The following is a 15837-nucleotide window of genomic DNA, read 5'->3' as shown; positions in this document are numbered from 1 at the left end:
AACACAAGTGACCAATTTTTAAAGCATGAAACCTACTGAACACACCATCTCTCCCTCGCCAGTGAAAAACTCGTCGGGGGTAGGTGAAAAACTGCCATCCACAGCCAATTCAGACGACAGAAAAAAATTCCTACCCAACCCTCATGACTTACTTACCGAGGGTCATAGCTCCGTGGTAGAAAACATGCAACAGTTCAATCCCTGGAATCTCCAGGCAGGACAAATAAAATTCTCTGCCTAAAACCCTGGAGAGTCACTTTCAGTCGGGGTCAACAATATTGAGCTACGTGGAGCTGTGGTCTGGCTCAGTATAAAGCAGCTTCCTAACATGGAAAACTGCTCCATGTTTTCCCTCCATAGCTTGATGTGGTACAATCCACTCCACCACCTTAGGACTCTACCACCTCAGAGTGGGTCTCTGCAGGACAAACTCTGTACACATTAAACATGTCACTGTTCAACTCCCTGCTTGCAACACAGAAGGCCCTCTCCCCCCCTCCCACACACACTTGACACAACAGCAGTCACAACAATGTTCTGGCTTGTAGCCAGAGTCACATCTAATCCCTATCCACCCTGATTTCCCAGAGACATGCTCATGTTTCAGGTGGCTGGGGATAGTGGGTGGGGGAAGGGAATTCACCAACAGCTAGAGTGGATCAAGCAGCAATGACCACTGGAGACACTCACCTCCTGGGACAGGAATGGGATGAGCTGAGCACAAATGACGTTAAGCCGCTTGGCAATCTCCGTCTGCAAGGACGAGGAGAAGAGAAAATCCAACATGACAAAATCTCAACCATGACTTTGCAGCAGCAGCCACCTCCCAGCCCCCAAGAAAGGGCCCCAGAGCTCAGTGGAAAAGCTTCTGCTTTGCACACAGAAACTCCTATGTTCAGGTTCTAGCATGTGCAGTTAAAAGGAACTGGGGTGGCAGGGCTGGAAACTGAGAGCCACAGCAGAATATACTGGGTGAGGTGGGCCAAAGGTAAGCCAACCAGGAATATTCTACCCTTCCCATCTGGGCTAAGAGGCACTTTTAAAGTGATAGTACTTTTATAATGGGGTGGGGGAAGAGAGGAGGGCACAGAGAGCAATTGTCAAAGCATAGTATCTTTTCCAGTGGTTCTTTGCAGACATCAGTCACTGTTGTAACTTTTGGGAGGGAAGGGAAAACAGGGAAGTATCATTTCTCTATTACATAGCCTGCTTTGCAAACTGCTTTTATTCAGAAGTGGTACCTACCAGTGTTTCCCAAACTTTTTAGCACTGGGACACACTTTTTAAAATGACACTCTATCGGGAGCCACCTAGGTTTACCAGACTTTTTTTTTAAAAGGAGATCTAAAAAGAAATCATATTTGTTCATAAGTAATAATAACCCAAAAAAGACCCTCAAACATTTATCTCCCTATATTTACACATCCTTGCAAACTGCAGGAGCTGAGCTCTTTACAGGGTAATTAGCAGCTACAGTACCTGCTTTTTGAACAGTATCGGGGCTTGAGGCAATTATCTGATCTTTCTATCACCCTTTGGTGACCCTCCCAAAAGTCAGGCCGGGACCCACCAGTGGGTCCCAACCTACAGTTTGTGAACCACTGGAGACTAACAATAATGACAGCAATAAATAGGTAGGAGTCTCCTGCAGATAGTAATCTCATCTCCCCACTTTCCTTGAACTACATCCTACTTTGTATCTACATCCTCCTGTCTTTCACCATATCCCTTTGTTGAAAGGAACACATAGGATCCCATTATTCTGTAACAAAATAATGAGCAGGCAGAGAGTGTCTTTTCCTTATCACTGTGCATGTGCATCTATGTGTACATGCTGAGCTCTCCTGCTGTAATGAACACACATACACCCCTCACAATTAGCAGCATGGGGTAAGATGAAAATCTGGTAGTGTGTGCCTGCATTCCATTTGGTAAACAGTGTAAAACTTGGCTCCCCTGTTGTCTTTTTGGAGGGAGCTGATACCATTCAGGCAATGCTAGGCTATGGCTGCTGGCTAATATGTGTGTGTGTGTGTGTGTGTGCGCTTCCCCATTCCACTTTAGAAAATCCTTGTTTGTCTTTTCAATTTTTTTTTATTTTAAGAGGCCTTAGGTTGTGCCAGCAAGAAAGGCAGGACATCAATGTTTTAAAATAAAACAACACTCATAGTCTCCTATTCCCAAGCATCTGTTTCTGTTCTGGCTAGAGAAATGAAAGCATCTTTTATGAAGAAAAAGAAGGGGGGAAGGAAGAGAAATAAGCATGCACACTATGACCAAAAGAGCTAAAAAGAAGAAGAAAGAAAAAAAGAGAATACGAGAGAGAAGGGAAAGGCAGAGGGTGGAGGGAATTGGTAGGAGCGGAATTGGCAGCAGGTAGTTTCTGGGAAAGATTTAATTCTCTCCCGGGGCCTGTGGTAATGGATTCTCCTTTCTAATGCACTGATGGGCAGCCTGCTCCTGGGGGAGAGCCGCCTCCAATTCACTCGCGCTCGTTAATGTTCAATTTAGTGGCACTTTAATGCTCGCAGTATGAAAAATGATCAGGCCAGCTTGCTGGGCTTCCCCCCCTCTCCAGCCTCCCCCTCCTCTTTCCTTTCTACCTTCTGTTCTTTTGTAAGGGGGGGGAGAGAACCAATCACACCTTTGCCAAAAAAACACATGCTGAACCATGATTTTCTTTTCCAGAGCCACAGCAAGGCAAGGCATCCATTACCACCAAATACCTAAATAGATGGGCCACAAACCAGGATGGGAAACCGGGAGTTGTGGTGATATGCATTAACCACAGTTAAGTGTTGCACAGAAAGTGCTTCCTCTTTCAACCATCCTCCCCCCAACCCCGCAAACATATGCAGTATGGATGCATCATCGATTTATATCATAGTGTTACATGGAGGCCTTCAATTTCATGTATCCTAATAAAACCTCTCTCTGTGCTTGGTCCATGGAGATGCTGCTTACATCAGAACTTTCTAGCATCACACACATCTTTGGACCTGGTCATGCATTCAAACAAAACAAAAGCCCTTTCCTAACTCAGTGCTAGCAGCCTAATTCTCACTGAGATGGCTCAGAGATTGGGCGACATCAGACTACATGTGGAGACTCACATGAATTAAATGATTCTCCATTAAGAACAATTAAATTAAATCCCTGCTGCTAGAAACCTAGCCAGGCAGGGTTCTCGCCTGGACTGATTTGCTAATTTGTCCTTTGTCTAGGGAATTTTTTGAGGGATGTGAGCCCCTACCTCTAGTTTGAAGTGGTTATCTTCTGAATGCACGTGGACTATCTCACTGAGAACTTAGGCCACAGACACTCTTGATTGGCAAGCAATTCCTATTTAGCGCTGCCTCTGTGCATGCACCAAGTGTCTCATTACTAAGTAGCTTGAACCAGCTCCCAAGTACAAGGTCTCGCTATAAAATTGAGCTACATATCAGGAAGCCACAGCATCAAATGTCACCTCTATCATGAATTCACTTACAGGTATCACACAAGCAGACACTCTCAGCCTCAGTCCTTTCACCTGCAATACAGGGATAATAGAACTAGGCCATCTTGCAGTGCTGTTGTAAGGCCATAAGGACTATGTTTTAATTAGCTAAATTACTTATTATGACCACTTAGATTGAAAAAGGGCAGGCTCCAAGCCAGAGAGTTCCACGATCAAGCCCCCCAATTCCAGCTGCAAGGGTTTAACTTAAAAATTATAACTAAGCTCCGAGGAAGACTGGCTGTCTTGACCACCAAGCTGGTTATCCCTCATCCTGTGCCACAGTTAGCATTAGTGGTGCGACCTTTAGAGGTTGGCAATAAAGCTTGCAAACGTGAAGAGGGCTGGGGGGAGGTGTTGAGCAGCGTTAAGGATGCCTGCCGGGCAGGACTGCTGGGCCTTAATCTAAGGGGAGGCACTCGGCTGCAAAAGGAAGGGGAGGGATTGAAAGGGGGGGAGGAGGGGAGAAGGATCCATCAACGCGCCAAGGTGATAACCCTGTAGGCTCCCACTGGGGCGTTTCTCATTTGTCACGCAGGGCCTGTCAGAGACCAGACTTACGAGCTCTCGTTAAAAGGAGGGGGGGAAAGGAAAGGGAGAAAGAAAGAAAAGGAAGCGTAGACAGCCTCCTGGCAACTGGCCAGCAGCACCTGAAGCTGACAGTAAATCCTGCCGTCTGCACAGCGCAAGGAGCAGCCGGAGGAAATGAGCAGAGAGGGGCCAGGGATGGTGAATTCCAATAGGGAACACACACACTTTTAGAAGGACGGGTGGAGAGAGAACAGACTGAAGCAATACTGAGGGGAGGCCCTGTTACATATGGTGCAGTCATGGACAGGAGAATGTGCTTTGCTGGATCAGACCAAGGTCTATTTGGAAACAGACTGCAGGGCTGAAACAGCTGCCAGCCAGATGCCGCCCAGAAGCAGAGCAGGCTGCCTTTCTCTGTTATTTGTCCTCCATACCTGGCAATGGAAAGGTAGACTGCCTCTGCATAGAGAGGCTCCATATAGTTATTATATCCAATAGTCATTAAAAGGTTTATCGTCTGCCATGTATTTGACTGATCCCCTCTTAATAAGAAAGACTTGGCTGGATCAGCCTCACAAGCTTGCCTAATTCAGCATCCAGTTTCTGACAGCAGCTAACCCCTGCAAGCCCACAAGGATGGCATGATGGTGACAGCTCTCCCTTGCTGTGGCTAGCCAACAAATTTTGTTCAAAGATAGACTGACAAAGATTATGAAAGTTGGGAGTACAGAACTTGTTTTTCTTCAGGTCCTGCTTGTAGGTTTTCAGGATGGCCTTTGTGGGAAACAGGATGCTAGACTAGATCTGGACTCTCAAGTCAGATTCAACAGGGCTCTTATGGGTGAGGGAAGAGCAAAAGAAAAATGCCAGGGGAATAAATAGCAGTGAGGAACAGACAAGGCTGCCTTACTAGAAATCAGACCACTGGTCCACCCAGCTCAGTATTATCCACACTGACTGGCAGCGACCTAGTGGATGGGATAGGAAATGCCACAGAGATGGAGATTGTAGGAAGAGACACAGGAGGTCAAAAGGATACATTCTTGAGTAGAAGAATTAATGGGAGGGGAAGGGGGAGGAAGTGAGGAGAAGAAAGGAAATTGGTCTTCCACCGAGGGTACTTTTTCCTTAGTAGCCTCCATCCAAATGCAGAGTGTATGCTTCTGGGGGCAGGAACCTGTCTCCTTTTGCTTTCATCAGTGCCACGCAAGTTGCTGCTATAAAATTATTGTGAACTCATGGCTTCAGTTTCTTCCCTTTTCTTAAAAACTTTTTTGATTCACTTACTTGTTTGTGCATTTCGATGTTCAACCCATAAGACATTTCATAGTACTGCAGGATAGAGAGAGAGAGAGAGAGAGAGAGAGATATTGAATTTAATCAAAGAGTTCTTAAAAAGACGGCCTGTCCTTCTGAGATCAGATGCCTAAACAGCTTGCCATTCTTGCTGGTGTAGTGCAGCTACTAAGAGTCTGACCTACAAATCAGGAACTCCCAAGTTCAAATGTCACCCTACTGTCTCTCAGCCTCAGTTTTCCATGCATCTAATATGTGGATAGTACTACTAACCCTAATAATGCTTTGGAGAGACATGAAGCTCAGTGATAGAGTGCCCACTTTGCATGAAGAAGGTCCCAGGTTCACGCTGGCAGCATCTCCAGAGAAGGTTGGGGGAAACCTCCTGTCTAAAATTCTGTAGGGCTGCTGCCAGTCAGAGTCTGCTGATACTGACCAAGATGGGGCAATGATCTGATTCAGTATGTCCATATGGCCTGCCATTTTGGGACATTGTGAGGCTTATAGGAGGAGAATACTTATGAAATAGTGATTTGTACACCCAGCAGTGAGACACACAGACCTAGTATTACAACTCTGTTCTCTCACTGTGCCCCACTCCTGCTTTTCTGCTCAAAACTTTCAACTGAACAACCTGCAAGATCTAGAATCTGTTTTTCCAGTGCTAGCACACATCAAACAGAAGCAGTGAAATCTGAAGATGTGCAGAGTGCCTTTGGAATTGTAACACACCCCATGCACCTCAGGAGCGGGGAGGTCAAAGAAGAGAGGATTTCTGGGACAGAGACATTAGTTCCAGGAAGGCTTATGCCCCCAATGCCTCTCTTTCATAGGAGTTAGTCACATCTTCCTTACACAGAAGGGGTTTTTAATCTCGTTTTTGTTAGTACGACTTTGGGCGCAATCCTAACCCCTTTCCAGCACTGGCATAGCAGTGCCAATGGGACATGTGCTGCATCCTGAAGTTGGGTGTCACTCACAGAGGCCTCCTCAAAGTAAGGGAACATTTGTTCCCTTACCTCAGAGCTGCATTGCCCTTATGTCAGTGCTTTCCAGGGTTAGGACTGCGCCGTTTGGCAAGTACCATCAGTCCCAACAGAGATGGCAGCTGTGCCCAGGAGTGGGCAGCTTACCCTACATTTGGGGACTTGGTCTACACCAGTGATTTTCAACCTTTTTCATCTCATGACGCACTAAGAAGGCACTAAAATTTTCAGGGCACACCATCAGTTTTTTCGACAGTTGGCCAGGCACCCTACACTACTGGCCAGGGACTCACATCTTCCAAAGGCCCTAACACATAAGCCTCCCCCAAACTCCCCTGGCACACCTGCAGACCATTCACGGCACAGCCACGTGCAGTGACACAGTGGTTGAAAATAACTTCTTCCCCTTCCCTCTACACCCTCTTTCCTCACTTCCAGTGAGGTCAGATCAGGTCAGGCAGGGAAGTAGCACATGGTCACAACAGCACCTGCCACATTGTGAAGTACAACAAGCGGCACCACTGGTTGAAAAGCACAGCTCAACAGAGATTGAGTGAAGCTTGGTGTCTGGATTATGGCATGACGAGGGTGCTCAAGTCAACTGCCAGGCAAGAACACAGCACAAAGAACAAGGAAGCAAGACATGTTCACCAGCTTTGCTCAGGACCAACTTTTCTTCCTGCCACCACATGCACACGCACACACCCCATCACCAGGGGGGCCGCTTACCATGACATAATGCCGCTGGATTTCTGTCTTTTCTGTCGCCAGTTTTTCACACTCCAGCTTCAGACTGTAAAAATAGAAAGAGGAGGAGGGAAGAGAGCAGCCTCCATAGCCTACAGTGAGGCTCCGCAGCTTACACAGACCAGCGCAACTTCCCCGGCTAATTCGCACCATTGATTTAATAATAAATTAAATTAAATAAATCCACTCAGCACTCATGCTGAGCAGGGAGCTGAACCAAAGTCAAGCTCCAAAACCAGTTCAGAGTGTTTTTCCCAGTGAACCAGAACTGAGCCCGAACATAAAATCTCTCAGCTGTCTTCAACCTGAACCAAGTCCCTAAACACAAGAGTGGTCATGGTTCAAAACAAGCCATTCAATGATCGAGCATTCTTGATCCTCTTTTTTATTCTTTTGCATGTATTTTGTGTTTGTAAGATTTTTTTAAAAACCCAAAACAAACATTTTAAAAATAATATTTGATATTGATATTATTCAGCATGAAATGGATCTAAACTGGTTCAAAGTCAGAAGTGGTGGTATAACTTGGGAAGTCAGTATTTGAACCAGAGAATTAAAAAAATACGTATGAACCTAAAATGGGACAAAACCTAAACTTTTAATGGTTCAGTTCCCTAGTGATGGAGTTATTGCCCAATATGGGGAGGGTTTGGTTTATTTACAGCTCAGTTTGCTGATGGGAAACTCTTACAAATTCTGCGCTAGGAAAATAATAATTGAATTCTACAAATCTATAATTGTAGAAACATGCATTTGGACCACTTCTCATTTCAAAATTTTTAATATTCAGCATAATCAATCCATGGGTATGGCAACATAGGTAGGCAAGGGATACATGCTGCAGGGGTGGCAGAACTGCCCAATTGGTGTCCTCTGAAAATTGCCACAGCATAACCTGGTGATCATGCAAGCGTTCAACCTGCTTACACCTGAGTAAGCAGGCAGAAAGCATGCACAATCACCAGGTTAGGCTGTGGCGGTTTTCGGAGGACACCGGCAGGAGGGGTTCTGCCTCACTGGCTGCCCCTGCACCACACATCCCTTAGGTAGGCCACCCTCCCAACTACCACTGAACATATCCAGTCAGCCTTCTGAATTTGCAGAGATTTCATTTTCCCCACACATTATCCAGCATATTTGTGCAATGATCAGATCTAGAAACTTGATCCCCCCCAAAATATTATTATATACTGCTTATGAAAATTCACAAAGAAAATCAAATAACTAATGGCTAATAAAATTAAAACCACAATTCTTAGGAATACCACAGCCTGAGGCTTTTCTGCATTCCCATGAAGTCACTAGGTATTTACATCTCAAAATGATCATAACTCTTCAAACAGCACCCTTACACTTAAAATAATAATGCAAAATGACACATTGTCCTAAACAGACAGATCTGTTCCTTGTAGTCAAAATGTCCAACTTTGTAATTTGCATTCATGTAGAAGTGTTCAACTTTCTTTTAAGATTAAAATCATAAGTATCAAAAGAAAAGCCCTGCTGAATCAAACCAAAGCGCCATCAAGGTCAGTGCCTTGTTTTCAACAAGACGTATCCAGACACCTGAATGAGAAGCCCACAAGCAGGGCATCAAGAGCCCTCCCTGCTGCTACCTCCCCCGGTATTCACAGGCATACTCCCTCTGTACATGGAGGTCCACATAACCATAATGACTGACACGCCACTGACAGACTTCTTTTCCATGAATATGTCATGTTCAGTCCTTGCTGTCCCCACCTCACTTAGGCTGCAATACTATACACATTTTCCTGGGAGTAAGCCCCACTGAACCCCATAGAACTTACTTTAGAGTACACATGCATAAGTTTGAGCTGTTAGTCACCTTTCGCCTCAACTAAAAAGCACCAAATGTTGTAGCCTTTCCACAACTGGCATGTTGTTTCAAGAGCTGGGAGGTCTTGGGCCAGCCCTGGAGTCATAAATTATGGGGAGAGGAGTTTGAAGGATTTTTCTTTCTTTCTTTTTAAGGTGGATTTTTGTGCAACAGACTTCCATCCTCTTGGTGAACTGATGAGCAGATAGGAGACAAGGTAGGGTGTGGGTAAGGAAAAAAACCTTTGTCAGCAAAAGTGAGTAATTCCTAGATTATGTGCTGGAGCACATTAGTAGGCTGTGGAAGAAACACTGGAAAGGGCACATTAAACAGTTAAAGGCCCAGATTATGTGCAGAAAGAGGAGGCTGCTCATTGCTTATTTTCTTCTCACTGGGAGTAATGCCCAGACCATTGACTCATGGAAAGATACAGGTGACCCACTTCGGAAGTAAAGCTTTATGGGTGCACAAAACTGATGGGTGCCCCCATTTCAATTTGGAACTAAAGTTGGCTACTGAAAGTTTGGGAAAATGTGATTTAAGAGGTGGTGGAACTTAGAAGCTCCAGGCCAAAGAAACAGTGGAAATTAAGAGACCCTGGCCAGCTTACCTGTGGTACTGGTTCTGCAAGAACTGGAACTCTTCCTTGATTCTGTCCAAAATCTCTGGATAAGTCAGCTTCAAGGACTGGGGGGTGGTCGAAACTACGCTGGCAGCTGCAGCGGCAACAGCCGCTGCCGCCGTGGCAACAGGTGGCGCCTGCAGGTGAGCCTGAGAAGGACATAGACAGCACAAATCACAGCCCGCTGTGCACAGCAGCCAATATTCCCACCGTCATCCCTTTCACTCTGGCCCTTTCATGGAGAAACTTTTTTTTTCCCTATCAGTAAGAAAACAAGACATCTGCTAAGCTACAACCAAGGCTGATAGTGCTACGCCTTTTAACCCTCCTGAACATGCAAAAACCCCTTTATTAATCTAAGACTGGAGTCTGATAGTTCCAAGTTAAATTATAATTTGTGTATGTGAGGGGGGGAGTTAACACCCATTCAATTCTATTAAGTATTATTGTTAATGCTACTGGTACTGTGTAATGAACTCCCTTGTTAATTCCAGTAGGCTCCAGATACTTTCCTCAAGCATTTTTTCCTTCAACTCAAAACATCTCATAGGTTTCATCCCTACCCCAACAAAAGATACATTCCTTCTAACAGAGGGCTAATTGATCCCAATGCTCTTTTAGTCAAAACTTTGCATTTTAAAAAATGCAAACACTCACTCACACCTGCAAAGTGAGACTGAAATACTGCAGAAGTGGGAGGGGGAAATGCTTTACATATTTGATAAAATTTTGTAAGCCACCTTGGGCATTTGCTTTAGCAGGGGAAAGACTGGGTATACATTTTTCAAAATAAATTAACAAACATTTTGATATCTAGTTGGATAGGCACAGAAAGGCTAAACCCACTTCTTCCACAATACTGATGGGTCTTGAATTTATTTGGATAGGTTGGTCTCCTAAAGCACACTGAGGAACAAATGAAAGAGATCACTTAAATAAATAAATAATAGATCTTCTAAATGCAGTACTGATGGTTCTTGAACGTTTATTTTGCAATGACAATTTTAATTTTTGTTTCAATGTTACTATCAAAAGGATTATTTCTGAAATAAATAAATCCAAGTTCTCCTGTACAAGTATCAACTACAAGAACAAGTATCCAAGTTCTCATGCTTGAATAAAACCACCTCCTTCGATCCTCGACTATACTGAGGGTTTGCGTCATGCAACATGTAATTCATTGATGAAAAACATTAGAAGGCAATCAGTTTAAAGAAGGTGTTTATAAGAGATTAAATGTCACCAATGAATTAGGAAACCAAATTCCACATGGAATCTCAAGTTAAGACTAACTCACCGGGGGCCGGTTTTGGGGGAACATCCTTGGAGCAAAACCATAGGCCTGTGGTTCCAGCTGCGTTGCTTCTCCACCTGTTGGATTGCTAGGATGTTAGGACCACAAACACCAGCCTCAGTGTAGCTGAAGATTACAAAAACTGAAGGAAAGAAGAGAGAGCAGGTCACTGCAACATCCAAGATGGTGAAAAAAATATCAATATAATTTCCCTGATAGTCTGTGGTGATTAAAATACACCTGCAAGCAACCAAGCATTTTAAGCTGAAATCATTGGGTTGAACACATAAAGCTGCCATCTACAGAGATGTACCATCAGTCTGTTTTGGTCAGTATTGCCTACCCTGATCAACAGCAGCTTTCCAGGGTTTCAGAGAGGTACTTTTCTCAGATATCCCTGGAGGTGTAGCAACTGAACCTGAGCTTTTCTGTGTACATAGACCTGTCCAACAATGAGCTATGGCCCCCTCACCAAGGCTACTTTCCCTTTCATGTGATCAACATGCTCCACATAGGTCACAAGCTAGCAAGAAAACATTGAGGTCTACTGACTTTGAAGAAGTTATCTGCAAGGCTGATAAAACACAAATGATGGGGTGGGGTGGGAGGGAAGGGGAAGGTCAACAGAGATGAGTATCTCACTCCACAGTGCATCTACAGAATGGTTAGCACCAAAGATAGTACTGGAGGTATTGTTCCCCCCCCCCATGCAATTGACACAAAAACTATTTATTTAACATTATCTATACCCCATCTTTTAAAATATAATTTTCTCCCATGGTGGCTGATAGAATAAAAATTAATAATAAAATGAAGTTAAAATGTGCACTGCACAAAGTTAGCATAGTAACTTTCTCAAATCTTAATTATAATCAGGGGTTCAGAGCATCTCAGAGAGACCATCTTGTTATAATCCTTACAACACATGGTAAGGCTAGCTGGCGTTATTATCCCCATAATGCAGATGCAGAAGACTAAAAGAATAACGGTTTGCCTAAGGCCACTTAATGACTTCATGAGAGCCTCTCAGTGAAAAGTAAAACATGAGATTCAAACCGGGAGCTTCCCTAATTTGTAGCTCAGGTTCGTAGTCATTATAGAACAAGTCTGTTAAAAACTCTTCGTTTTCCTCCTGTTGTCCACATGAATTAGTCTTTGGGGGCAGGTGGCTTAACTGGAGACAGCCACTGGAACCTGTTTTCAACACTACTGTTTAGCTTCAGAAATGCAAGAAACAATCCTTTAGGAAAGAGTTCCTCTGGGCATGTCAAGTCTATATTTTCCTTTACTACCAACTAACCACATCTGGAAGTGTGCAGAGATGCTTGCCAGTCAGAGGGCATAGTGATTCATCACCATAGTTTAGCCTGTGTACTTTTTGTTTTAAAAAGCAGAGGGAGTGGGGGAGGGGAGGAGTAGCTAGAAGCTCCCATTCAGAGGCAGCAGTTAACATGGGAAGCTTGCATTCACACCAGTCCTATAATTTTATCAATTTCTCTGGCAGGAAGACAAAAAAAGAACCCCATCAGAGCAAGTTCAGTGAGAACCAAGTTCAAGAACCCAATTATGCCAATCTTACAGTCTCCTTCTCTCCCCCCCCCCCCCCCACACCTCCTTCCTCAAGCTTTTGCCTGTCAGGCTCAATTCACCCAGGTACAAATGGGTCCCAGGAGACCTTATTTGTACCACTCTGCTAACTTTAATATTTATAAATTATCAACATGTGTAGAAAGCTGAAGAATGTCAGAAGAGCCTTGATAGATTATTAGACCAAAGGCCCATCTATTCGGCACTCCATTTCCCACAGTGGCCAACTTCATGCTTTTCAGGAAGTCCACCAGTAGGGCAGGAAGTCCCATCAGCAATGGTCACATAGAGATAGATTGCTTCTGACCCTGTGGGTTATGTTCAGCCTAGATAATAGCCACTGATAGATCTTATGTTTTTTGTCATTTATCCTCTGGTGCCTGATATTCAGAGACAGTGTGCTTCTGACCCTAGAGGTTCTGTTCAGCTATCATTAGTGGACCAAACATATTACTTTTACAATCCTTCACTCTTTGGCAGCTAGCCACCACTATCCTTAGTTGCTAGATAAAATAACCAATGCAGAGAAAAAGAGAGTGTAAAATTAAATCTTAATTAAATAGTCCAAAAGGGCAAGGTTTTGAAAATCCTGCTTCCCTGCCTTGGCAGCCCATTGGCACTTGTAGTGTATGAGCCAGCAGGGTGGCTTATAGATATTCCGTGTGAACTAATTCAGGTAAAACAACCTAGAATCCATCCAGATATACTGTATTCTTCCTTTGGCAAGGTCAATGTGATTATAATAGGGACAGGGTCTGGGTTTAAATCTCAGCTGAAGCCAGGTCAGACCCTAGTCAGAGGCAGCCCTCAAACAAGATAAGGTGAGGTGACCATCTGGGGTAACACATTTTGGGTGTCATTAAAAGCAGTAGACAGATCAGGTTCCATGGTGCACAATCCCCTAGGAAGATCTCCTTAAGCAAGCCTCACTTGGGGGCATGGTGCTGATGCTCAGTTTCAATGGGGCAACTTCCAAGAGAATCAGGCCCTGTGTCAAGTAGCAGCATGGATAATGCTGTTTGAACAGAAAAAAGCAGATTCAGGAGGGACAAGGAAAGTGCTTCTTCCTTCATTAACTTAATGAAATCATGGTCACAAGAAGGGGTGATGGCCACTACTTTAGATGGTTAGAAAAGGAAGTTAGACCTCTTCTAACTCAATGGCTGCTGGGCATGATGGCACTTCCATACTCAGCAGCAGTCTACCACTGAATGCATTTGCTAGGGAGCAACAGCAGGCAAGAGCTGTGCCTTCATGCCCTTGCTTACAGGTTACCCAGATACATTTAGCTGGACACTATGGGAAGCAGAATTCAGGTTTGAGAAAACCTTTGGTCTGATCTGATCCAATAGTTCTTCTAATGGCATGGATTCTGGGGCTTGCCCAATCCCTCAGCTACTGTACAGTTCTAAATCTAGACACACCTGCAGCTTTACCTGCTCTCTGGGGCAACCAGTGTCCAGCCCATTAAGTACAAGGATTTTGGATATACTTCTCACAGGTATCTCTTTCCCCCAAATTCCCCAGTGACCCAGAACTCCCTTTCCAATGGTTAGCCTGGTTTAATAATAATAAAACCTTTTACAACTCCTAAGACCCCTCCTCAAACATGAAAATCTCCAAGCAGGAAAGAAACCCACATCCCTATCTTCCTGATTCTCCCTCTCTCCCTTCCTCTCCAGGTTTAGATGAAAGGTGAGGGCTTGTTAAGCCTACCTGAAACTCCCTTTCCCCATCTGTGCCAGAGGCTGGAGCAGACTGAGGTTTATTTAGCCCTCTCAAACTGCACTCTGCACATGTGTGGGTTGCCCTGTTTAAGTCCCTCACTTGCACTGACAAACCAGGCTCCAGCTCTGAGGACCCCAGATTCATATTAAGGGTATCTCCCCCTGCACCTCTTTAACTCTAGGGTTCACCCTGGGGGAATATAGGCAGTGGTGGAGGCAAAAACAGGAACAGAGGTAGGAGCAAACTGGTGTGCCTTTGTTTATCCTTGTGTGTGCATTTTGGGGTGTGTGTACCTGTGACCTATGCAGGAACAAATCTTTAAATTGCATCCAACCTCTGCCACACCTTGCAGTTCATTTTAAAATAACACTTCTCCCCATACCATTTCCTTTACTCTGCCCTCTTAAAGCAAGGAATCCTTCCCCCTCCAATAATAATAATAATAATAATAATAATAATAATAATAATAATAATAATCCATCCACCCGCCCAGACCTGATCTCCATTGCTTTAGAAAGTGCCTTCTCCCACTATTAATTCTTTACTCTCACCTCTCCACATTAAACTGGACCCCCTTTCAGTCGCAGCTCCTCTCCAGCTTCCCCCCCAGCATCAAGATTTCAGGCCAAACAATGGGGTCCCTCTTTTCTTCCTCCTCCTCCTCCTCCTCTTGCAGCCCTTTAAGAAGCAGCACCAGCAGCAGGTAGAAAGATCAGGCAGCAGGAAGAGGCCCCTTCTGCTTCAGTCCTTACACCCCCCCCCATCCGGGAAGATCGCCCCCCCCCATCCTTGGACACAGCTACTCACCAAAGGGCTGGAAGCCGGATCGGGGCCCCTGAAGCCAAGCCGCCTCCAGCAAGGGAAGGAGCGGGGTGGGCCGGGGCCGCTGCCTTCTGTGCCCGAGCCCCCCACCCCACCACCCCCGTTTTCCTTTCCCCTTGCGGGGGAGACCGATCAATGAACGAGCGCCAGCTCCACGTGGGGTCTGGCTCCTTCTCTTTTGCCACAGACGAGCGCGCCAGAGCCAATGGGAAGGCAGGGAAAGGCGTTCGGCCCCCACGTGGGGAGAAGACAAACACAAAGCCGAGGAGGCTCCTGATTGGCTGGAGTCCGCAGCCCGGAGAAATGTGTCAATCTGTGGAACGCGATGTAGCCAAGAGAGGGAGAAAAAGGAGAAAGACGGAAGGGGGAGGGAGAGGAAGGGTTTTAACCCTGTGAAGGCAGGGAGCGCAGGGAGGGAGAGGACGGGAATCAGATTAACCCTTAGAGGGCTGCAGGGCCAGAGGGGGAAGGGTTGCATTTAACCCTTGAAAGGCTGGAGGACAGAATGGGCTTAACCCTTCAAGGTCTGCAGAGACCGGCTTAAGCTTTAAATGCCTGGGGGGATCGCTTCAGGGGCCGGAAAGCCTGGAGGCAGGCGGGCTGGTTTAGCCCTGGGTGGGAGAAGGGAGCGGGCTTAATTCCTGAAAGGTCTGGCGGCAGGAGGGAGCGGATTAACCCTTTCAAGGACCGAAAAGAGGGAATTGGTTGAGCTGAAAGGGAGATGGGGGAAATTGGCTTAATCCTGAAAAGGACCAGGAACTGGATTAAAGGGTTGGGGTGGGTGGGAATTGTTTTAAGTTTGAGAGAGCTGGAGGGGTGGGTGGGTGGAGCCCCTGGAGAGGGGGCCAATGTCGGTGGAGGGGAAATGGTTAAACCTTAAATGACTGG

The 15837-nt window shown here is 45.4% G+C and overlaps 1 protein-coding gene across 3 annotated transcripts in view; it reads right to left on the bottom strand.

The window, feature by feature from the left end:
• The window catches only part of LOC136658949 (transducin-like enhancer protein 1), a 53764-nt gene extending 38634 nt beyond the window's left edge, over positions 1-15130 (bottom strand). For 2 of the 3 annotated variants that reach the window (XM_066635926.1, XM_066635928.1), the window contains exons 1-6: positions 14935-15130; positions 10816-10954; positions 9507-9667; positions 7042-7105; positions 5318-5362; positions 691-753 (exon numbers count right to left, since the gene is read on the bottom strand). In XM_066635926.1, the coding sequence (XP_066492023.1) occupies positions 691-753; positions 5318-5362; positions 7042-7105; positions 9507-9667; positions 10816-10839 (357 nt within the window). In that variant the 5' untranslated portion in view covers positions 10840-10954; positions 14935-15130. Of the gene's footprint in view, positions 1-690; positions 754-5317; positions 5363-7041; positions 7106-9506; positions 9668-10815; positions 10955-14678; positions 14806-14934 lie in introns of all 3 variants that reach the window. The other variant, XM_066635927.1, reaches the window with a different exon arrangement.
• Between the last annotated feature and the right edge of the window lie 707 nt (positions 15131-15837).

This window comes from Tiliqua scincoides, chromosome 8 (assembly GCF_035046505.1).
Source record: "Tiliqua scincoides isolate rTilSci1 chromosome 8, rTilSci1.hap2, whole genome shotgun sequence".
NCBI lineage: Eukaryota > Metazoa > Chordata > Lepidosauria > Squamata > Scincidae > Tiliqua > Tiliqua scincoides.
Note: the sequence above shows the minus strand (reverse complement) of the source record. Positions and strands in the feature narration are given on the sequence as shown.